At 48.2% G+C, this 24,124-nt stretch overlaps 1 protein-coding gene across 1 annotated transcript in view; it reads right to left on the bottom strand.

Annotated features, from left to right (window-relative positions):
• LOC120848726 overlaps positions 1-23,922 on the bottom strand; it is a 106,099-nt gene extending 82,177 nt beyond the window's left edge. The window contains exons 1-3 of the mRNA XM_040220739.1: positions 23,788-23,922; positions 16,213-16,364; positions 4,853-4,929 (exon numbers count right to left, since the gene is read on the bottom strand). Coding sequence (XP_040076673.1) covers positions 4,853-4,929; positions 16,213-16,364; positions 23,788-23,922 — 364 coding nt within the window. The remainder of the gene's footprint in view (positions 1-4,852; positions 4,930-16,212; positions 16,365-23,787) is intronic.
• Positions 23,923-24,124: the final 202 nt, after the last annotated feature.

Here is a 24,124-nt window from a genome sequence, read left to right as displayed (position 1 = left end):
CGTCGATGAACAAATAAAGATATTGCTTGAGGGAGTGGTTGAGCTGTCGACTATACCATTTAGCTGGGGATGTAAAGGCGTTGTCCTCGTCTTCATTAATCCGAGTGTCGTGCACATGCTCTTCCACAAGTGCGACTCAAATGCCCTAACCTGGTCGGAATGAATTTCAAGTGGTACTCCGTATCTTGGAACAATATTTTTCACCAAGGTTCTGGTGACAGTGTCTGCGTCATACGTTTGTACTGGAAAGGCTTCTCGTCACTTAGTGAGTCACTTAGTGAAATAGTCCGCAATGACTATGATACACAAATTCCCTTTTTTCGTAGTGGGTAGTGGGCCTATAACATCAGCTGCTACTCTTTCAGAGGCCGAATCGACGTTGTGCGTTATCATGTTCCCTCGGTTTGTGATGGTGGTTCTTTGTGCGACGTAAAATCGTAACACTTTTTGCACCATTCACGCACGTCACGGGTGAAACCGAATCAATAAAATCTCCTCCAAACTCTTCGTCAAGTCTTGTAAATTCCATGATATCCACCAGCAGGGCTGGTGTAAATTTCACGGAGCACAGTATCGACATGAATTTCGGGTAAAATCAGCTAAAGCGTGCTGCTCCTTCGTCTTTGCTCTCCCATACGCGATACATCAGTCCAACTTAGGGAACAATGGAATCCCACTGAGCACAGTAGGCTTTACTGCGCTGCTGTATGGAGCAATCATGTTCCAATCTGGTAGTTGACCAGCCTGTTTCCACAGTAGAATAGCTTGTAAGTGGTTGTCCTTTATTGGAATAACACGGAGAGCGTCAACACTCCAGTTGGTCGGGTCGAAGTCATGTTTGAGTTCCACCACAACAAGACACGCGATCATTAGAGAATGTGAGAATGACGTACAGTCAGATTTGAGGCGTTGCTCGCTCTTCATGCATGGGCGTCAGTTCCCAGGCAGACAAGGGCTGCGCAAGTGTGCATCTTCGTTTTCGTGTCCTTTGCCAGCTGTGCGTTAAGTCTTGAACTTTTATTGTTGCAGTCTTTCCAACCACCTGGCTACCTGTCCTTCTGGATTCGAGAAATTCTCGAATGCGTGAGTAGTTCTCAGGAGGAACTGTGCGCCATGCACGTAATGACGGAAATGGGTCATGGCTTTCCCGACCGTCAATAGTTCCCTCCTCCTGACGCCGTAGTTTGTTCCGCTTCCTTTAACATTTGGCTGTAGTAACCAATTACCTTCTCAGAGCCATCTTGCATTGGAATTAAACAGCACTCAAGCTGTCGTTGCTCGCATTGATTTCAAGGACGAATTTGCATCCTGGTCGAGGAAATCTAAGAACTGGAGGGATACTAAGGGCATTCTTGAGTCTAGGGAAAGCATTTTGGACGTGTACATATTTCATTCAAATATCATGTTCAGCTTTGTCAATCCATAAAGCTGTCTGGCAATCATGGCGAAGCCTTTCACAGATCGTCAGTAGTATGTGCATAGGCCAAGAAAGCTCTTTATTTCGCGCTATTTTTGTGGTTCAGGTCAATTTTTGACGCACTCAGTCTTCTTTAAATCTGTCGCTATTTTACATTTTTGGAGGAAATGTGGACGAGATACAGCACTCGCTTTTTAAACATAATGCTTCTTTCAGGGAGGGGGAGAGGGGGGGAGCGGAAGGGCGTTCAGTTTTAAACTCGCACTCCTGAGACGGTCACAACACAAATGACAAGTGATAAAGTGCTCTTCCAAACGTTTTGCTGTGCACAAGTATGTCATCGAGATATAGCCAAAAAACTTCGAGAGACAAGTCTCTAAAAACTTGGTCCATCAGGCGCTCAAACGTTTCCGGCGCATCGCAGAGACCATGCAGAGACCACAGACCATCTCCAGCAGAGAATGCTGTCTTCTTGCGCTCTCTGCGATCTATCTCGACTTGCCAGTATCTGCTCTTGAGATCTAGCATAGAAAACCAGGAAGAGCCAGTTACTGCGTCGAAGTGCCATCAATCCTAGGGAGAGAATAAGAGTCATTTTTGGTGACACCGTTGAATCGCTGGTAGTCAACGCAAGATCTTAAAGTGCCATTTTTTCACTAATACGACCAGCGAAACCTAAGGACTAGGCGAAGGCTCGATCTCCAGGATCATCTGACCGACTTCACTTCGTTTTGCTAACGGAACTCTCCGGAATTTTTTGCTTGATCGAAGTAGCATCACCCGTATCAATACGGGGATGAGCAGCACTGGTGCGTCCGGTCTCAGAAGAAGAAGCAAACAAATCTCTGATTTTATTAAGCAAGCTGAGTCGAGATGCTTGTTTTGCTTGATCAAGGTAATCTTTAGAGTGGTCTGTTAGTTCCAACAGGGAGATGGGAAACTCTTCTTATGCAAGGCGCGATAGATATTTCTATGGAGGAGTGAGACTGACAGCACGATATGACCTGGCGATTCGACAGCCTTTCCTGAAGTGGATTGCTTCATCCGTTACATTGGCGACACGGATGGGGACACATTCGTTGTTGAAATGTACAAATGTTCTGGCAATCATAACTGCAGTAACAATATTGCTCGTGACATCTTCTTCAGCAACAGCAATACCGTCCGAGCAGTTATTCCATCAGTTTTCCAGATGATAGTCTCACTCCGTGGGGAAGCCAGAGTGGATTTAGAGCATAACAGAAATCCAGCTCTGCTGTCCAAAAGTTCCCGCTGGTTTCTCAAAATAATATGTTCGTCACTTAGATTCCACGTGTGGTCTTTGAAGTCTGACGAAAAACCATTAGCTTTTAGAATATCAAGTCTAAGAATACATTCTTCAAATATATCGGCAACATAAGTGACTTGCGTGAAGGGTTGAGTGCCAAAAAAAATATGCTCGCAGGATGCCATGAGTGGTGCCGTTTCTCCTTGACGGTACGCGGCACGGGAGGCTTTAATCTTTTATAGACATGCGGCCTAATGACGGTACCATTGGCACAAGTGTCAACCAGCATTCTACATGAGACGCCTCACAAAAAGCCCATCTTTGTCGACACGTAACTTCTGTAACTGTAACGCAGAAACCGTCTCTTTTTCTTCCTTTTCAGCAGAGTTTTGGCCGGCGAGCTCGGCTGAGTTAGTGTTCATGTGGGGAATTCTCACTTCCTCTAGTATCACGCCGGCTGCAACACCTCTGGAGGTGACCTCTTCGGCCGCAGTGCCAGCATGTAGGAGGTGGCCTCAGGCGTGGCTGAACTATCCCTGTTGAATCTAGGGAGACTCGCCGATCTATATTACGGAGTTGAACCGGCGATGACGCCGACGGCAGGCGTGGCTGGAACTCAGCTGGCGTTGTGACCCGCCGAGTGACTCTCACGGCTTTCCTCCTTTCCTCCACTTCCATGGCTCGTGCCACAGCGTCACGCATGCATGCTGGTGAAGATAGGTGGACGAACTGCTGTACCTCAGAGTTTTCAATGGCTCCCAGAAAGTGTCCCACAGCCGCAGTTTCCAGTGCCAATGTTGTGAAGCCATCGTAGGCGAGAAGCGGAAGCCTTTCACTGTCAGTGGTGAGTTCTGACAACGACTCGTCCTTTCTCTGAATGGTAGATCGGAGTGCGGCATGGCAAAGTCGACCTAGGTTTTTTTAGCCTAAGCGCCCTTCCAGTGATCCCACGACAACCTTGTATTCTCGCTGTGCGTAAGAACATTTTGAGGCAAATCTAAATCTGGCCCTTGGAGCCTGGATATCAAGAAAGCTCCTCGTGACGAGGGGGTTCATCCATTCAGGTCAGCGACTAGATTGAAGTGCACAAGAAAGGCACTCCAACAGCTTCGCCCATGATAGTTCTCAAACTTCACAAATGTTTTTTTTTTTTTTTTTTTTTTCAGATGCTAAAGCTTGTTGTTGGTGCCGTACATTATTCCCTTCTGAAGAAGGCATTCGATGTCCTGTCCCATTTTCCGCAGCTCCTGGAACTTGCATGGTCAATGACGCCTCGTTCGCAGTGCCCACGTTACCCGTTGCCCGCCTGCTTTCACCGGACTGTGCTGGAGCTTGTAGTGGGCAACCTGGTTCCGTAAACAGAGGTGATGACCCAGTCCCAGGATGGTGCTGGAACTGCGCGGCAACCTCGCGACAGAGCTCTGCAAGAGGTCCCCTGTATTCCTGTCTGCGTTGGCTCAGTTCTTCTCGCAAGCTGGCCAACGATGCTTGCAGCGCACTGATCGCCTATAGGACCTGGTTAGACTAGGCGATGTTGCAAGTTTCTATTATTCCCCTTCTGAAACCAGATGTTAAGTTCAAGGCACTGCTAAGACATTTAGCGTTCTGAGACTATCGTACACCAATCTTTTTTTTCTTTTTTTTAATTCACTCTCATAACAGTATAAATGTGCTGCTTTTATTTACAAATGCTAACCGTCTGAAACAAAACTCGTAGTTGTGTGTAGAAAAAACTTCAAAATATTAGGGAAGTGCTACAGTTCATTGGGTATTACTTATGATAAGTGACATGTTTAAGCAATTTAAAAATGCTTGTATAGTATTTTTAGCTTTTTTGCGACAGAAGCCGAAGCTACAAGCAGGGTATGTTGCACTCAACATTGCTTTACTACACGAGACGCATGCTAGCCACGGTCACTGAAAACGCAGAGCTTGCACTTGTAGCTTCTGCTACACTCATTCTTACAGTGAAAAAGAGTACGCGCCGACACGTTTAAACGCACATAAAGCCTTTTGAAGATACCATTGGGACAGGTATTGCTATTTTGCCAAGAAAATGTAATATATGTGGATCCTCGAATTGGCTTCCGCAATTATGAAAGCTTCCGCATTTCTGGCACCTTCGACTTAACCTTTTTTTTCTATTAGAAAGTGGTTCTGGTACTTACCAAACGTTGTGAAGTTAGATCGTGGAGAGCGCCCAATAGGAACATCCATCATAAACATCGGTACCTCCTTGCTTTTTCTAATATACATAAACATATACATATACATACATATGTTAAGCATTTATTTTATATATCTGTCATCAGGGTTGGGCATTATTTCACACAAATATTTAAAATATGTGATTGAATGACTTCTAATATTTTTTCACTATTTTGCATTCAGGTATATATTTGAAACACATTTGTCAATGGTATTAAATTATGAAAAGAAATAAGTATTTTAAGTACAACAGACCGCTTTCCAAATTCAGTGTAAGGATGGTCCAGCCTTTGTAGTTTGTCAGAGAGGGGGGTTGCACCGACCGCCTTGGTTATCTGTCGGCCGCGTGTGTCTGTCGTGTCTGTTTGCTTGCTTTTGTTTTGTTTTTCTAGCGGTGGGGTCGTCACGCCTTGGCGAGCCTCCCTCCAGAGCCGGTCGGTTTTTGAGCAAAGACGCCGTGCCGGACCCCACGGGTTCTCGTCGGGGCTGTCGGCCGGGGTCGGTTGAGGGCTTGACGAACGTCAGTGACAACTATTAGATTGCGTGCGTCCCGTGTGTTCTTAAAGATATGAAGGGATTGGCCGACTCCTGCAGGAGGGCAAAACGTTTGGGGCCCTCAAAAGTTTGTTCCCGGGCAAGAGAGAGCGATTTTTAGATAGGGTTTTAATCCCTCGTAACGGATCAGCAAGGAACCTCCTGCTTGGGACATAAGAAATTGTGTATATTGTTAAAGAGTTTTGCATTGTATTTTCACGAAGCATTCGTCACACTCCACAAAACTAGGCACCGAAGAAGACATCACTGACCATTGATCCGCACAACACCACTGGCCGTAATAACCAAAGAGTCATCCACGAGGGAAGACCTTTCACCCGAAAGACAAAACAAAACCGAAACAGCCGGTGGAACCACGACTATCGTCTCCCCAAACCGCTAAGGCTTAAACATCCTTACACCTCCCCGGCAAAACTACGCCAGGACTTTATAGGACTGACCAGTAGTTTTGTTTCAAAAAGGATGATCGAGACACAAAAACAGTCATTTAAAGAAATACTTAACACGAGTCACACACATGAAACATTATTCAATTCTAAGTCATGCACTGATCACAAGCACCGACACATTCGAACAGACAAACCGTCGCGTCTAAGGACACCCCCCCCCCCCCCCCCATACCACGCATGTAAAACAAATAACACTCGCGGCAATCAGCATCCCAGAAAAATGAGAGGCCCTATACTTCGTCTCATCCTACGATGGACTAAAGGCCAAAGCCACGGGCTACCAGGTCCAATCACGTTCCACGCTAAACTATGACACGCTTAGCGTTGGTTAGGTTTGGACGAATATTGCTCCAAATCCAAAAACGCTGCGTCATTTTTATAGCTTCGACACTGCAAAGAGCCAGTCAGCCGTGGCTTTCTTTGCAATGTCAAATCGTCGATTTGCTCATTGCTCGATCTGAACCACTGTCGGCCCATTCCCATCGGTGATCCCAGGCGTGGGCACCGATACGTGCTTCGAACGAAATAGCACACAATGTCTAAGTGGCTCGTGATTAGATCTGGCGGTTCGTAGCTTCTGCCTTTAGTCCATCATAGGGTGAGACGAAGTATAATGGGGCAGTCTCTGCCATTCACTTAGCGTAAAAAATGGCTACATGTTTGGTCATTTTGCCAGACGCGTTAAAATGCTGTAGCTTTATAGGGATATTCTTGGTAAAAAGTGTTTTGAAGCGATATAAACAATTTCACCCCATGCAAACAGTGTGGCGATCCTTGGTGGCACTGCAATGACTGTAAAGGTTGTTGTCGCTGTTTTTCTTGTTCTTGGCGATTTTGCGGCTGTATTCAAGTTTGAAATTTATACAGAGCAATGGTTTATGTACCGAGAAGTAAACTACAAACTCCATGCAACGTAATCCGGGAACGCCTCGCGCGAAGACGCAATCGATGGTGGTGTCACTGGTGCCGTAGTGGGTGTTGGGGATTGTGGCGCTGCTCGCGAGGTGTAATCCGAAAGATTCGCGCATGAAGTCAGTAAACCACGGATTGCGTTGCTCGTGACGTCCGGGTAAAAATATTCGGCAACAATAATTTGAGTCTTGTCACAGTCGGTGTCTTCCATGCATTTAAACTATTTTATAAGTGGCGCATAACTGACGAAGTGCACAAAAAAGAAGCGTTTTACGTTCTCTTTGGTTTTATTTGGCGATATGTAGACGATGGTGATGATTGTGCGTACGCTGCAAATGATCGCCCAGACGGCACAGACCCAAGATGGCGGCGCCTGACGTGCTTCAGACGCGCAGTTTGGGACTTCCCCTCGACTTCCCGTCGGCCGCGCGTGTCTTTCATATCTGTTTTTCTTTTGGTGGCGGAGGTCGTTACAGTATGACGAACCCCCCCCCCCCCCCCCAGGGCCATTCGAATTTCGGCACATGCTCTGTGGTGGCGGAGACCCACAGCACGCCGGACCCTACGGGTTTCATTAGGAATGTCAGCTGGGGTTCGCTGAGGGCTTGGCGAATGTTAGCTACCGGTATGCCTGCGTCACGTGCCTTTGTAAACTTTCAAAAAGATCGACAAACACCTGCCTAGTAATGCTATCGCATATTAAATTAACAAAATAGTGGGATGCCGGATAGTGTGATAAGGAACAACCAGGGTCTTCTACTCCAAATGAAATCGCTTGATTGTCATGCCTGCCACATACCTCCGTGCCATGGTTACAGACTACAGTGAACTGTGGAACTGCCGACGCCTGCATCAACCCTCGCCGACGTACACTAACGGGTTCGCGTCCAGCTTCTCTGCTTTGCACCGGAATGCTACGGGCGGCAGTTGATATGGGGGAACATTTAGTTTAGCGTGACTGGTACGCAAACTATTATCTGTACTATTACTGGTCGACGTTTTTTGTTCTTAAGTTTAGGTTGACCTAAAACTTTAAAAAAAACTGTGCAAAAAAAGTAAAAAATAACCAGAGTCTGTGTTTAAATAAATACGGCAATCTAGCGTAGCAAAATTCTGGATTCGAAAAGCGCCAAAAAACAAGGACAACAGAAGGAATAGACGAAACGATGAGCTTTTCGCATCATTTCGTCTATTCCTTCTGTTGTCCTTGTTTTCTGGCGCTTTTCGAATACAAGATGTGCCAACTTGCCCAACTCCAGATTCTTCTGCAAAATTCTGGTTCCCACGCCGTAATTTTCCGTAATATTTGTGGGTGGCTGTTTTTGCAGCTTATATTATAAAAACCTTGAGTTCGGTAGGTTCAGAAAACTTCGGGGCCATATTTTCATTGATAGACATTTTAGCGGATGTCTTGGTTTTGGCTGGCTTTTTATACTTACAAGCAAAATAAACTGCCTCGTGTAAAAGGGGAAGGCGGAGAGGCTTTACTTCAAACAAAATGTCACGTTATATTTTATTAAAAAAATTATTACACATTGTAAATGGATCCTACTCTGACATGGGTTTTATTTTTAAAAACAGAAGGCTGCTTCTGTTTCATGTAGCCATGCAATAACTTTTGTTTTTAATTTTTAGGTGATGAACAAACAGATGTTGGCATCCGCTCCAACAGCGTCAGTGACAGCTTCAAACCAATATTTTGCCTGTTTCGAAACCTACTACAAAATATTAATGGCCGCTTCTCTCACTGTTCATGTAAGTGTATGGTTTCCGTCCATGCTTATGGCGGCCTTTTAGTGGTTGATGAAGTAGGAACTTGAAGACAGGTACTGATGCGGAATCTGGACATTATATTCATTAGTTTGTTGTTTGGTTGTTTAATGTTAGTGTGATAATGCTTAATAGCTTCTGCGCTCGTGCAAGCTGCGCCTATGGGCAGTTTCGGAACGGACCTGATCGAGTAACATTGGTCTTCGCCAAGGACAACGGTTCACTCTCCCGTGGAGTTTCCAACTAACACCTGTCGCCGTAAAAAGCGCGAGGCGTCCAGACGTCTGAATGTCCAGCATCGAGCACGCGCTGGACTGGATTTGCCATTTTTTTAAAAGCTGGACTCCAAGGGACGATTGTGCTGCGAAAAAGCGAAGAGTTTGGCACGGCGGGCTTTCGCACCGCTCGCAGCATCAGCACAGTGGCTGCTACTTTGCGCGCTAAGGAAGCGTGCCGTCGGGCGACGATCGTTAGCTATTCATCGCATAATTCGCTCGATAGAGTTCAGCCTCTGCCACTAGCTATAGAGCGATTTTACTTTAGATAAAGGTCGGTTTTATACTTGTGCTTGTTGCGACCGAGGAGTTCCCCAGGCAGCCTCAGGCAGGGCCAGGCGAGGACAGGAACCGCGGGCCGACTCCAGGCAGGGACATCAGGAGACGGGAGGGTGTCTCGCGATAAACTCTGTTTATAATACATATGTACAGAAGTTTCTTGTTCGTCGGAGAGCACACTCGCGGCCTCTCGTCTGCTCTTTTTATACCGTCGCTGTTTATGTTCCAGCGGTTGGCAGCCAATGGTGGCCGAACTGCCAACGGACGTCACGTTCAGGCCCCGCCCCCACTCCTCTCGAGTGCGCACACACATACACGCACACACTGCAGCGTCGGACGGGCTTCCCAATCCGGCGCCGGGGCATTCTTGACCTCAATAAGCCGCGCCAGGAGTCGGTGACGAAGGGTCCGCTGTCAGCTCGTGAGACGTTGACCGTGATGGAGATGATCCCCTCATTATGCGGCGTCCTGGCTCGGGAAAGGTTTAGCGGGATAATCCGCAAGTGGCGCCGGACGAAAACTTGAGCCGAACGTACTCGGCCGGAAGTCCCGCCGCCGGCGTCGTCCCCCGGAATCCTCTCTCGGCAGGGCAGCTGGTTCCTGGATGGACTCACCCCCGCAGCCAGAGAGAAGAGTCCGGCTCAGCTCCGCTCCCAGGTGTGGCGGCGTCCACGCGGCGCCGGGCGACGTGTTCTGTCAACAACGGCTCAGACGGCCGGTCGCCGATCCTAAAAGCGAAGGCCGAACCCCGCCGGGTGGACAAGAAGGGGAGGCGAAGGAAGGACGTGACCTTCGCCAAGGCCTATCGCAACAACACCTCCGCCGCCACTGAGCTCATCAGGAGGGCAGCAGTCCCACACTGCTGCGCTGACTCGATGAGTGCCTCGCTTTCTTGGGAGAGGGTCCGGTGATCATCTCCTGCCTTGAGACGTAGGCGAGGGTCGGGTACAAATCTCTGGAGTGGGGGACCTCAACTCAGGTCACAAGAGGAAGGCGTGGGCGAGACAAACATAGCAAGTCACGATCCCAGTAGCGACAAGTGCTTCGCATTCCTCCCCCGATCCGCCAGACCAAAAAAAAAATAAAGACAACCCCCTCCACCTACTACCTAAAATCTCCCTCACTCGACACTCGAGCTCAGGCTGTCACTAAGCCCTTTAAAGTAAACCATACCCCAAACCAGGCAGACAGAAACAAAAGTTATGGTAGCGTGCTTTGACGTAAAAACACAATCACAAAAGCAAGATGACCCTTTCCAAGGATTTGAAACAAACAAAAAACTTTACAAATTTGTACAATCCGATCATGGAGCTCGTTCACGTCTTAGAAGCCCCGGCCTAGATAATCAGTGTTCCTCTTTTAGCTGTGCCCCTTTTTACCTCGCCTCGAAGGCTTACTACCGTGAAGCGAGATAAACTTTAGAGCTTGCTAACACATCGCACTGCGGCTCAACAAAACGCGAAAACGGACTCCCGTGAAAAGAACACATTACGTACCGTTACGTAACTTACATAGGATATATCCCTATTAAATTCAAGCGCGTCCTCCATAAGGCAAACTATACCGAGGATAAAACCGCTTTAAAAGAACTCTACCGCCGACACGACGAACTGAAGCCGAACAACACGCAAAACTCAGACTCCCGAAAAAGAAAAGCTATTCATACCACTTGCCAAGCCGACTTCAGGAAAAGACATTCAAATTAAGCTTTCCCCTTTTCTGGCGGCCTCTGCCTCGTCCGCTTTCACTGGCGAAAACTTGCGCTCTAACCTACACCCAGTCTGTTCTCGGTGCCACTCTCACCAGAAAAGCCCTGGTCCCCAGACTCGAAAGTTTCCTCAAAGCCACAGTCGGAAAGTTCTGACTTGATTTCCGCATCTGACTTAATCTTCCGCTGAAGAACAAGCTGCGAGGCGAGCACGCACTCATAGGACCCGAGGTACTTGGACGAGATTGAGGATTTGTCCAGCAAGGTTCCTGCATTCTTTCGATCATCTTCTCTTCTCGTCGTGGAAGCATGAGACGAATGTGACGGCTTGACTCTCGGCTTTTTTACGCTGCGTGACTCCTCGCAGCCTTCGCTCTTCTCGTCCGAGCGGCTCTGTCTCGTCATTTCCGCATCTAGTGTAGATTTGCTGGTGTCGCCTCCAGGCCCTTTGCTCGCACTTCTGGTCTGGATCGATGGCTCCTTGGGATAGGTGTCCTGGCGTTTGCTTTCTCCCGGCATCGAAGAGAACTTTCTGGAGTTGCGCGCACTGAGCCTCTTAAAACGCCGCTGCTTCGAACCTTTTTGCTTTTTCAGCTTTGGCTTCCTAGCGTCACCGCTATGCTCCTTGCTCCTCCAGCCGCTGTCGGTTGGTGCTTTCTTGAGGTGGATATCTTCACGATTTCTGTCTCCCAGCCCAGACGACGGCTTTCTCTTTCTGGAGTTGCTCCTCTTCAGCTTCTGGTGACGTTGTTGATTGGATGGGGCCGGGCCGGATTGGAGGGCACCGACCCTGCGCAGCCTCCTCTTCTTGGGTCTCTTTTGAGTGAACGGCCCGCTCATGTCGGCGCCTGAATTGTCGCCATCAGACTTGCCGTGCCATGATCGGGATGACCTCTCGGACCGCCTGCGCTTCGGGTCTTCTCATGGATGAAGAAAGAATAAACAATTAAAACAGGGACAACACAACCACATCTTTCATGAAAGATGTGGTTGTGTTGTCCCTGTTTTAATTGTTTATTCTTTCTTCATCCATGACTTTAACCAACACGCTCTTCTACCAAGCGGGTCTTCTCGCTTGCCCAGACTTGACTCTTCCTTGTCGCAGCCAAGCCCCTTGCTTTCGCAGCCGCTGTCCGTCAATACTTCCTTGGGATGAATATCCGCGGGATTTCTGTGTCCCAGTCTCGACGACCGCTCCCTTCTGCGAGACTCGCCTTCGCCAGATTTCCAAAAATGCCCTTCATCAGAAATGTCCGCACCAGGACGGAGAACGCTGATCTCGGGTTGCGTCTTCCTCCTATGTCTTTTCCGTCTGGACGGACACCCGATGTCGTTCTGCGATGGAGACGAGGTTTTCGAGGGACCCTGCTCCGGATTTTTCTCATCCAGCCTGGTTCTCTCCGCGCCCCCCTTGGATCCCTTTCTCTTGCAGCCGCCGCCGGCTGATGGATCCTTGGGATGGGTGCCTCCGCGCTTCCCCCTTTCCGGCCTGGACGACTTCTGCTTCTGGCTCGACGCGTCGCGCCTCTGTTGACGTTGCTGATCAGAATCGTTCGGAGCAGGACGGAAAACACTGACCCTGCGCTGCTTCCTCTTCTGTTCCTTCTTTCCAGAAGGACGGCTCGAACAGGACGCTTTTTCTGAGCACCCCTGACTCTGGTCTCGCTCGTCCAGCCCCGGCTTGGTCTCGGAGTTCCACGGGGGACGGCCAGGACGACCCACTTCCTGCTCCGCCTCCCCATCCGCTGACTTCTCCACGTTGCTTTCCTCGAGTTGGATAGACTTCCGCGGCGGCATCACCATGCTGGCCTTGTCTTCGTCCCCCAGGAAGCAGACGTCAGATGCTTGAGAGGCCTCTTCTCTTCTTTTGGCGGAATCCCCTCCAACTTCCAGCGCTTCAGGTCTGGAGTCGGCGTTGTGCGGAACGGCGTCGGTAGTCCCGTCGGCACAAAGACCCTGGTCGTCGGTTAAATTGAACTCTTCCTCTTCAACCTTTTCTTTCTGACCCACCGTCTCTGCCGCTACTTGACGCGTTCTAGCTCCGCTTGGTGCAACCGCTCTTTCCCTCCTGGACACAAGGTCTTTTTCTCGTGGCTTCGGATCACCCTCGTACGTGAACCAGTGAGGAAATGTCGCTGCTAGGTACTTCGAGTCTGTGACCTCTACTACTACCGTTCTTCTTTGAGACCGAACTTCCTGCATCAACGTTTCAATCTCGAGCCTTTTCTCCGCCAATTCACGAGCCCGCTTCTCGCGTTCACGTTCGCGTTTTTCGTCCCGCTCCTGCTTTTCAGCCTTCGCTCTTTCGTCCCGCTCCCGTTCAGCCTTCGCTCTTTCGTCCCGCTCCCGAATCAGCTCCCAAGCCTCCTGAAGCTCTACGTCCGACACTTCCTTTTCGCGAAGTAGCTCCATGATCGGCTTCCTTCGCTTTGCCTGCCCCACGCTTATACCAAGCTCCTCGCATACCGCCACCAACTCAGGAATGCGTAGCTTACTGACTTCCATGATCCCGAGTGTCGCAATCTCCCTCCCCTATCTAACTCAGTCAGCTTGAACTTCGCGTTTTCTGAGCCGAAAGGGCAGCCTTCTACTCGCGTACCTAACACTGAGCAAAAGGTCTGGCAAATCAAGGGAAAATTGCAAAGCACTCACCCGTACCAGGAACCATGAGCAGGCACGTCATCCCGCCGCTGCCAACCAGTTGTTGCGACCGAGGAGTTCCCCAGGCAGCCTCAGGCAGGGCCAGGCGAGGACAGGAACCGCGGGCCGACTCCAGGCAGGGACATCAGGAGACGGGAGGGTGTCTCGCGATAAACTCTGTTTATAATACATATGTACAGAAGTTTCTTGTTCGTCGGAGAGCACACTCGCGGAAAAAAATTGGCTTGCTCTTTATGTTTATACAGCCTTGATAGAGATGCGCCTCAACGGGTAATCGGTCTCTTAGCTGTAGATGAGAAATTTGGCCAGTGCGGTACAACCGCTAACCTGGGGTTTTTAACGTGCATCACGCAGTAGTGATCACACGAACGCGTGCCGGTACGAAACTCATCCAGATCGAAACGGGCAGGGGCGGCGGGGACTCGAACCCAGGAGGTTCCCAGCGCAAGCTTTCGCTCAACGCTCCGAGCTGAGACGCGTTAGCCCACTCGGCCACTTCCTCCCCTGCACACTCGCGGCCTCTCGTCTGCTCTTTTTATATCGTCGCTGTTTATGTTCCAGCGGTTGGCAGCCAATGGTGGCCGAACTGCCAACGGACGTCACGTTCAGGCCCCGCCCCCACTCCTCTCGAGTGCGCACACACATACACGCACACACTGCAGCGTCGGACGGGCTTCCCAATCCGGCGCCGGGGCATTCTTGACCTCAATAAGCCGCGCCAGGAGTCGGTGACGAAGGGTCCGCTGTCAGCTCGTGAGACGTTGACCGTGATGGAGATGATCCCCTCATTATGCGGCGTCCTGGCTCGGGAAAGGTTTAGCGGGATAATCCGCAAGTGGCGCCGGACGAAAACTTGAGCCGAACGTACTCGGCCGGAAGTCCCGCCGCCGGCGTCGTCCCCCGGAATCCTCTCTCGGCAGGGCAGCTGGTTCCTGGATGGACTCACCCCCGCAGCCAGAGAGAAGAGTCCGGCTCAGCTCCGCTCCCAGGTGTGGCGGCGTCCACGCGGCGCCGGGCGACGTGTTCTGTCAACAACGGCTCAGACGGCCGGTCGCCGATCCTAAATGCGAAGGCCGAACCCCACCGGGTGGACAAGAAGGGGAGGCGAAGGAAGGACGTGACCTTCGCCAAGGCCTATCGCAACATGCTATAAAGATACGCATACGAGATTTCTTCTTGCAAAAACAAAAGCTTGGTTTCTACTCAGCCTTCGAACGCGTTCGATAAGTGAGTAGAGACAAAAGCAGCCAGCATTGTGTCTACCCACTAATTCTTCCACTGAGAATTCGGTGTTTTGACGTCCCCGGGCGCTCCCGCATACTTCCTCAGTTCCCACCTGCATTGGAATAAATGTATGGTGGCATCACGCACGCACGGAAAGCTTAGTGAGTTCTGTCTGTTGGGAAGGTGATCGAGAGATTCTGAGTACCTCTGATTGGTCGAAGATTGATTTGATGTGTCACGCTCATATTCATGTAAGATCAGAATATTACGCAAAAAAGTACAAAAAAGCAAAGCTAAGGAATAGCCAAAAAAAGTACAATATTTACAGCGGATAATTTTATGTTTCATGTGTTTATTATGACCTGGCACTCGCATTTCACAATCAATGCAGAAACTGGTGCTTTATACAGAACGCCAGGTTGATGGCATCAGGATCAACTGATTAAAGTCAAAGTCGTCACTGCGGTGCAAGACTAATCTTGTTTTGTGTCTGATTTGATGTGGACAAACGCGAAGTACGCAGCTTTAAATAGGAAGGTCGTCACAAATGGCGGCAAGAGCTTGATCGCCTTTTCGGATAGGGGAGGGTTCAGAGCGCGTTTGCACCAGGGTGTAAGATAGACAGGTGGGGAAACAAGAGCCAAATGAGTGACCGCATTGTGTCCCCCTCGGTTTTCTCTTTTTCTGTACCGGCATCTATGTGGAGCACCGCGAACTCTCACTCAGGGTGGGCGACCGGTGGCGACCGACTAAACTGACGGAGATGGTTTCTCGTGGATTTTTAATGAAAGACTGTCGTACTCTCGGTTTATTTTGCGCACTCTTTCATAGAGTTCCACGCAAATCCGATTCCGATTTTTTTTTCCTCTCGCCGCAGCGCCATCTGTCGCAAATCGGGGGTACCCGCAAGCAGACGAGTACACAATCCGGTCACGGCGCTGCGGTAGGCTTCTATGGGCCGTTTCCCCACCTGTCTATCTTACACCCTGGTTTGCACTCAGAAATCGGCAAGAACACATTCCGAAAAACGCGTGGAAAATATATCTTAAAAAAAAGCTAATTCGTCGCATCCTATTCTACCGGTACGAGATGCGTGTTCAGCTTTTCTCATCATGGATTCAGTGTCCTGTTCGTGTTCGCAGAAAGTCGTAAAACTGGTGGTCTTATTCGTGCTCATGGCAACTTCAGGTTCAATTGTATTTATGTCCTCAGCATTTCTGGAGGTTCCTCTTCGGAAGACTTAACAAACTTGTCGCTTGCCTTTTCGATATTTGATGTTCGTCTGGGGCGCGGCAGCGGAGAGCCCCCCCCCCCCCCCCCCCCCCTCCCCACTCCTTTCCTGAATGCTCTCAAAGTCCCTTGATTTGGAGATCCGCGAACTACCGTCTGCCGACCGTAGCCTTACACGAAAGCTCTTGAATGCTATCTGTATAAATTAAGCTCGCGCTGAATGTTCTTTCAAATTTAATGAATAAGGTATTGCTCACCTTTTCGAGCTTCCAGACTCTTTCCAAAACACAGTTCTATCGACTCTTCTATTACCATCGTGCTTTTCCTTAAGTTCACTTGTTACGCATTCAATGCCGTCAAATTGATCTTCAAGTGGCACCAGGTATAAACGGCTCCTGCTTGTGAGAAACTGCAAGATAAATATTCGCGGTGCTACGCTATCGTGCTGTTTTATTTGTAGGTACTGGCCATCGCAAAATATGTGTTACATTCATTTTTTTGCAATAATTTAGTGGGTGCGAAAAATCATAATTAATAAATATAAATTTTTTTTTTTTTACTTTACGAACCGTTTTTTATTCACGAAATGTTCACAGTCAATGTTGAACAACTAATTCAGCTCCCGTGAATGACACACACGGGGATAGTGCAGTCATTAGAGTGCCTTCATGGGCGCTTCGCATAGAGTGGTGCCAACTGCCTGTTTCCCTTTCCCACACCCTCTTCCACCGCCATTTTGTTTCTCTCATTGTTTCCCCGTGCTCCGGAAAGTGGCCTTTGTGTCCATCGGTAATCCCATCCGAGGGGGAAAATGCTAATCCTCCCTCCGTGGGTTCCACAACGCTGTTCCGAATTTCTGAGATAAGGTGCTTGTTTCCGGGAGGGTTATAAGCCCCACGGATTATCGCCGAGGAACAAAATGGCTGCTGGTTTGTCGGCGAGTGGTATTTCAAAGGGTGGCATCACCCTAGCAAAGCGAACATGAAGGCTCCCTAGCAGTCATAGCATGGAAGACCGGTGTCTGGGGGATGAATTCTGTTTATCTCTTCTATTTTACTCTTAGTGGCTTCGGTTTATATTTGGCCAATAAAAAAGTTCACACTGTTTAATTTTGTAGATTGTATGAGCAAAGTAGTTTCACTACTTTGCTGCGAACGAGATAAGGGGTCAGAAATGCATATTTGAGTGACAAACCCGTTTCAATTTCCAACCTAAGATGAACTTCAAGAGAAATTAAGGGTAAGCAAAACACATTTCCAGCGAAGTTTATGAAACAAAGAGGCTGACAAGGCGTTTATATTGCCATGTGCATGACTGAGAAGCAACGCTTCAATGTTCTTTTAGATGATTCGGGTTCACGATTTCCGCGAGATTAAAGATTACAGGGCCAGAGTGACGTTGCCGAATAAGTCTCGCCGTAGTTCACTCCCGAACATTTTAAGCCGAATCTTCGAGAAGCCGAGTGTAGTAGAAAAGGAATCGAGCGCCCTTTTACAGATTAATTGAGATCCTCCAGACGACGAGATTCATTTACTCTCGAGCTAGCCAGCAGTCACGTCGACGTAACGTTGCTAGCTCTAAAAAAGGCCCTAGCGTTTTCTTTCCCGCACAGCTCTCGCAGAGCCAATCATCGCTACTCACGGAGGCAGCGCAGAGAATGACAATGCCGAAACATATGTTTAGACCAAAAAAGGCAGTCTGAGTTGAGACATTGAGCAATGCAAAACGTCGCGCTTGCATTGCTTAATGTCACAACTCAGACTGCGTTCTTTCGACTAAAGATACGTTTCGGCATCGTCATTCGCTAATCTGCTTCCGCAAGTTGCGTTGATTCGTTCTCCGAGTTTTGTGCGGGAAAGTAGACGCAAAGGCTTTTTTTTAGAGTGCATGCTGCCACCGTCGACGCTCGCTGCTGCTTTGCTCGACGTTTGTTCTTCCTTTTGCTTGTGGCACAAGTTCGCCGATTAAAACTTTATTTTCAGTTCATTATTTACCGTCTCTTCGCCTTCCTCCGTGACATTTCTAGTAGAAGTGCGGAATACAACAATACAAGCATACCCCTCAGAAGACACGCCGGCCAAGTGAGATGCTCAGTCCCGGATGACTACCCTTCGCAGAAGATGCCAAAGCAAGGGCAAGCCACGGCACCAAAGACCAACTCACGGAATTTGAAATTCTGCCGGACAAGCCCAAGACGCACAAGATGATGGCGCTGCCGGTTTCGACCGCCTCATCTTTCGTCGTTACGCGCGTCTCACCACAGACATCTGCTTCCTTCCACGGCGACGCCTACGAAGACATTGAGGATTGGATGAACGAGTACGATAGAGTGGCCCGGTACAATAGGTGGTGTGATGATATAACTTAGTGTGCAAAAGAAGAAGGGTGTGTTAACCCATGGATCGGCTCGGAGGGACAAGGGAAGAAGACGAAGAAGAGAAGAGATGGGGAGTGCGTGCACGAAGAGCGTGCGAAGGACTGGCCGGGAGAACAGGCTAAAACCGAACGACACCATCGACCAGGGCAATCGGCGGCTCGCTCCTGCAGTCTGACCAGAAGCCTTGTCCCGGCGAGGGCAGCGCATAGAAACCTACGCTGCCCGGCTTCCTACTGCGGGAACACATGGTGAGGTGACTCTTAAGTCATCGATGGAAGCCAGCCGCTCCCGCTCCTGAATGCCAGCCACAACCGTGGGCCGACAACGACACCTCCAGACACGAGATCCGCTGCTGCGCATGGTTGTTAAAGCATAGTGACTGTTGCGTTCCACTTTCTTCTTTTTTTTTAACTAAGTTTTCTTTTTTTTTCTTTTAGTATAAGCGTACGAACTCGTGATTTCATTTGTAAGTACATGTTTCTTTTGGAAATACATGTAAATACGTTTTAAGAAAAACGAAGAACATTGTATATTGTCTATACTTCGCCCTTAAAAAACCTTGCTACATGTGGACACCTGAGCAATGCCTGCAGAACGCCTACTTCGCCCTAGAGGGAACGGCGCCTAACTGGTATGAAAACCACGAGGCGACGATAACCACCTGAGAAGCATGCAAGGTGGAGCTCCGCCGAGCGTTTGCGACCCAGCAGTGACGAGAATGCTCGGAGGGGCTGCTTGAGGCAAGGGTTCAAGTACCGAACGACAGAATCGTTAGATTCCTTGAGGGCGTGCTCCGACACAGCAGCCGATCGGATCTCGAAGCTCCTAAAGCGAAGAAACTGAGGATCCGCATGCGAGGGGTAAAAAAGAACATATTTGAGTTCTATGTGCACAACCTACCGGCGACCGTCGAGGCTCTCGTGACACATTCGTCGAACATCAAAAGCAACCTCCTTGCAAAAACCAGTCACTACAAGCGACTTCCCGGCGTCGCTGGCCCGACGTCGTCCGTTTGGAACGTCGGCACCAGCGTCGCGGGCATATGTGAGATTATTCGCGACGTCGTGCGGGAGGAGCTCAAGCAGCTGCATCCTACTGCCGAGCGCACGGCCTCGCTCTCGATTGCCAAGGTCGTTCGAGAAGAAGGTCCTCGCGCCTTCCAATCGCAGGCTCCCATCAACGAAAGCGCCCAGTAGGAGCCGACGTTGACCTTCACCGCCATGACCCGACGGCCACCACCGGTTGCCCACAAATACATGGCGCCTTCTCGACGCGAGACGCCTCTACTCCTGTACGTTTGACTCCAGGAGGTACGACCCCTCTACGTCCGGCAAGACCACTTGGCGCCAAGGGAGACGGACGTCTGGAGAGCGGCTAACCGATGCCCGGTTTGCGATCACTACTGTGAAGTGGACCACATTTATCGCCAATGCCCCTACCGGTAATTTGGGCTGCGCGGGTTCCATCCGAGCGACCCGCGCTCACGGTGCGGTGAGCGCACAGAAGAAATCGACGAGTATCATCGCCGTCCACAGTCTCCGGCGTCCGTTTCGTCCCGTGGAACTCTCTCGCCTTCACCGCGACACCCTGCATCGACTCTTCGTAGGTTCCGCCGGGAGAGCCTGTCTCCAAAGCCTCGCCGGGAAAATTAAGTGCGTCAATACCAGAAGGTGGTATTGCCGAGGACGGACGACGCGAATATCCTCCGCAAACGTCGGAGGGCTCCCACACTTGTGACGAGACGCATCGGGATGACGCTTCTATGACGGTGCAGAATAATATCGGCGTTACAATCGACGGCCACGAAGCGACGGCACTCAACGACACCTGCGCGGACTATTTCCTTTGAAGCGGGAAGTTCTTTCGCCACCTTCGGAAAGTGATGACGCAGTGGGATAGCCCTACAAGGTTATTCGCCGCCTTGGCGAATAACCTTGTAGGGCTGATATAGTTAACGTCGTTCGACTCAAGCCGTACTATGCTGGATTTGACTGAGGAGTATATAGCGTTCAGACGACCCCGCAGTTTACTGTTGGCTGCTATTTGGTTTAGCTTTGTGTTCATTCAGTTAGGCTTGCATCAGGACCATGCGCGCATCACCGAGAATCATTGCCTGTCCGTTCATCTTGATAACTTGAATTTACGCTCACCGCGAGTGTAAAAGATAAAGAGGCCAGGATGACCTTGCCGAATAAGTCTCGCTGTCGTTCACTCTCAACATTCTAAGGCAAATCTTTGAGAACCGAGTGTGGTAGATAATGTTCCGAGCGCGACTTCGCCTATTCACTGAGATCCTCCCCACGAAAACGGTCATTCACTCTCGCACAAGGCAGCTGTCACGCCAATTCACAGTCGCTCACTGCCGCCGCCGTCGACGCTCGGTGCTGCTTTACTCGACGTTTGTTCTTCCTTTTTTTTTTCTCGCACAAGTTCGCCGATTAAACCACCTTTACTTTCAGTTTAATATTTATTGTATCATCGCCTTCCTTCATGACAAAATTGGGTATGTAAATAGAAATCAATGCGGTTCGTGTTCACACACTCTCATGGGTTTGTAGTAATAACGCCTCAGTGGCTCAAACCTTGGTAACTTTTTTTTTTCATAGATAAATTAATAGGAGCGCACCACATAAGGAAACGATTTTCTTGTTAGAATTTACATCTAACTGAACAACAAGCGTTAGAATGCATACATTATACTTATACGGATGCATTTTTGAATTGATGCAGATATTCAATGCACAAAAGGTCTAGTGAAGTAAGTAATACATGACATCAAATCAATAATCGTCATACTATACTGTATCAACCTGTAATCGGAATGCAAAGCTTCCTAACCATAAAGGATTTTCGATTGGAACTCCCACAGCTTTTTCTTTAAAGACCGACGACCAGTTCGTGCTTTCCGCTTTTCCCTGGCTTCCTCCTTTCCCCCATCTAAACTGTCCACCGTTGCCTGTTTCCTCCTCCCCCATGGTGAAAAGGATCTTCTGCCTTGCAGAATCTTGAGTCTGATCGTCGGCTTTTAAGGGAAGAGAGTAATCGAGTGCCTTCTTCACCATATTTTTATCGGGCTGGGCGGACATTAGATGAGGGAATAATCGTCATGCCAATTGGACTAATTACCTAAGATTTATTATTTAATTTTACATTCATCGTTTTCAGAGCCCATGTTCGAATTGCAGTACCGACGACAATTACCAACAGTGGGCAGATCATTTGAAAGAATTTGCGAAAAGGTATTGGGTTTTAGATTTTTAATGAATCATTTTTCGCGTTTTTGCGCCCAATTAAAAAAATGTGCACTGAAAGAGCGCGTAAAGCTCTGCCCATAATGATGTTTGGAAGCGTGACGTAGTCTTTTATGTCCCGTCGTCACTTGTGTGGTCAACGCACCCACAAAGGGCACGCTGCCGAAATACTGATGGCATGATTAAAAAGAATACGTCACACTTCCAAGGGCTGTTATGGGTAGGGCCTGCGAAGTTCATTTTGAGGGAGATTTTAACGGGGCCCTAATACCACAAAGGGAGTATTTTTTTTTTTTGTCTAAGACGATGTCTAAGACGATGCATGTTGTAGGAATACATAAAAGACGAGCGTGTTGTTAGGGGTACTAAATATGAGGAAAGGACAAGGGACGGACAACAACGACAAGCGACACGCAAACAAATACCGCAACGCGAAAACAATTTTCTCCACGTGCGCGCGCGCCTTTTTATTTTTGGCGCTTTTCTCTCCCGCCCGTCACCTCTTCGCTTCTTTTAATTTGTGACGTCAAATATTATAAAATTTAGAAGCTTTGTAAGCGACATTTATATAACATTTAATAACGACATTCATAAAACATGTTTTTTGACGCTATTGCGAACGCACTACGACCCTTCTTTTTGAAATTCCGAAAATGGGAGTCCCAGGTGATGTCGCCTCTTGGCTTTTTACCCTCGCTCGGAAATCATGGCGGCGCTCGATGCATGTAGCAGACAATGATCGTTGAGTCGGGGAATCGGACGAAGCGGTCTTTTTTAGGTGCCGGACAACCTCTCAGACTTTGAAAAGGAAATCTCGAACGATAAAAACAACTGGGTCTGGTGTCTGTGTATCGTAGTTTCGGTTGTGAATCCGCGGGGCAGCCTTTCACGCAGAGCCGACGCGACGTGGCCCCACACGTCGCCCACAAAATCCACTGCGTTTTTTACACCTCACACCATTTCAAAGAATTTGAAATCGCTGAAAGGGCCCTAAATGAACTTAGAACTCGACAGTCAAGCGTCGTCTGCTCGCAGCCGGTTGTTCGCGGGACGTCACCGAACACGACACTTAACGGCGGTTGAAAGGGACCAGAGAAACTCGACTCGCAGGAGGCTCAATTTTTCCGCGTGCGCTGCTCCCCTATATCAATATTTGACGTCACTGCACTGGCGCAGATCGCGCGGGAACTTCAGATTGCAGATGTTTTTGTCTGCAATTAATTGTTTGACCTGTTTTGTATACGTTTCATTTCGTGTTTATTTCTAACACCATCATTTATCTTCTCTGTTCATGGCGTATTTTATTTCGTTACAGCGGTTATTTTGTTGGTTTGGTTGAAACTTTTGTTACTCCTATGTTGAACTGTACGATAAAAGGGGGGGGGGAGAGGCAGAGGCTATGCCAGGCATTGTGCCTTTAACTCTGACCCCTCTGTGGAAACAAATCCCCAAAACAAATAAAGAAAACAAAATTAGCATTTGGAAATTGTTTTTTTACTTCACAAATACTGAATTCCCAACTTTCAAATTTTGAGGGCAATGTCCGGGCATGGTTTTCAATCGAGTCGGATAATAAAAAAAATATATATGATTTTGACCGGTCTGTGCCCCTTAAAGCGAAGAAGAAACGCGTAAATTGATTGACTAATATATATATAACAATTACGTTTTCCCCGATTATTTAAGCTGGTCTAGCCTCTATAGACTTGACTTCAATACTGCAGTTTCCACAAAACTCCTTAAACAAATATTGAAAAAGTTATTTAAAATTAATTTAATTAGTCAAAATGTCTTGACCCTTATTATCTCATTTAGTGTCCACTGAGGCTGTTAACTATTTGGTGAAAACAGAACTCGTCTGACTCACACCTTCTTTTTTAATCTCTTCGAAATAAAGTTTATTATATTGTATCAAAACTAATTGGGCGATCAATTGGCTGCAAGTTATAATATATTGTTGAACGTTATATGTTCATGGCTAATAATAATATTTTAACTTTAAGGATATTCCTTTTAAGTAAATAATAACATAAGGAGCTTGAACAACTAAGATGTGCAACCAAATTCAAATATAGTACGTCCATATCCAGCTATAAAAATGTGTTCATTTAAAATTTATTTGTCAAAGTAAACACAGTGCTCAAAAGGAACAAATTCACTTTCTGAAATTAAGAAAGAATGAAAAATTAAGAAATTAAACTTACAGGGAACGGATCTCGAAATTTCTCAAAATCAGGATCGTTCAATATAATATCTTGAATATTCGGGCATTGGCAGGGCACAGTACTTTTCGCGGCAGAGCACAGCGCTACTGCCATGAGCATAAGAAGTGTATTCATCGTGAGGGAGTAATGACAGTAAATTCAATCTGGAAGGTGCACCTGTTTTAAAGTATATGGCATTTCTTGTACATTTTCATTGACTGCGTCATAACGCATAAAAACAAAATATGTGAAATGCCTCATCCAAGTTGAGTGTGAGGGGGACTGACCCGCGATTTATTTGTAGCATTTTCCTCATAGATGGCGACACATTTTCCGG

This window comes from Ixodes scapularis, unplaced genomic scaffold (genome assembly GCF_016920785.2).
Source record: "Ixodes scapularis isolate PalLabHiFi unplaced genomic scaffold, ASM1692078v2 PGA_scaffold0__279_contigs__length_252992795, whole genome shotgun sequence".
Taxonomy (NCBI): Eukaryota; Metazoa; Arthropoda; class Arachnida; order Ixodida; family Ixodidae; genus Ixodes; species Ixodes scapularis.
Note: the sequence above shows the minus strand (reverse complement) of the source record. Positions and strands in the feature narration are given on the sequence as shown.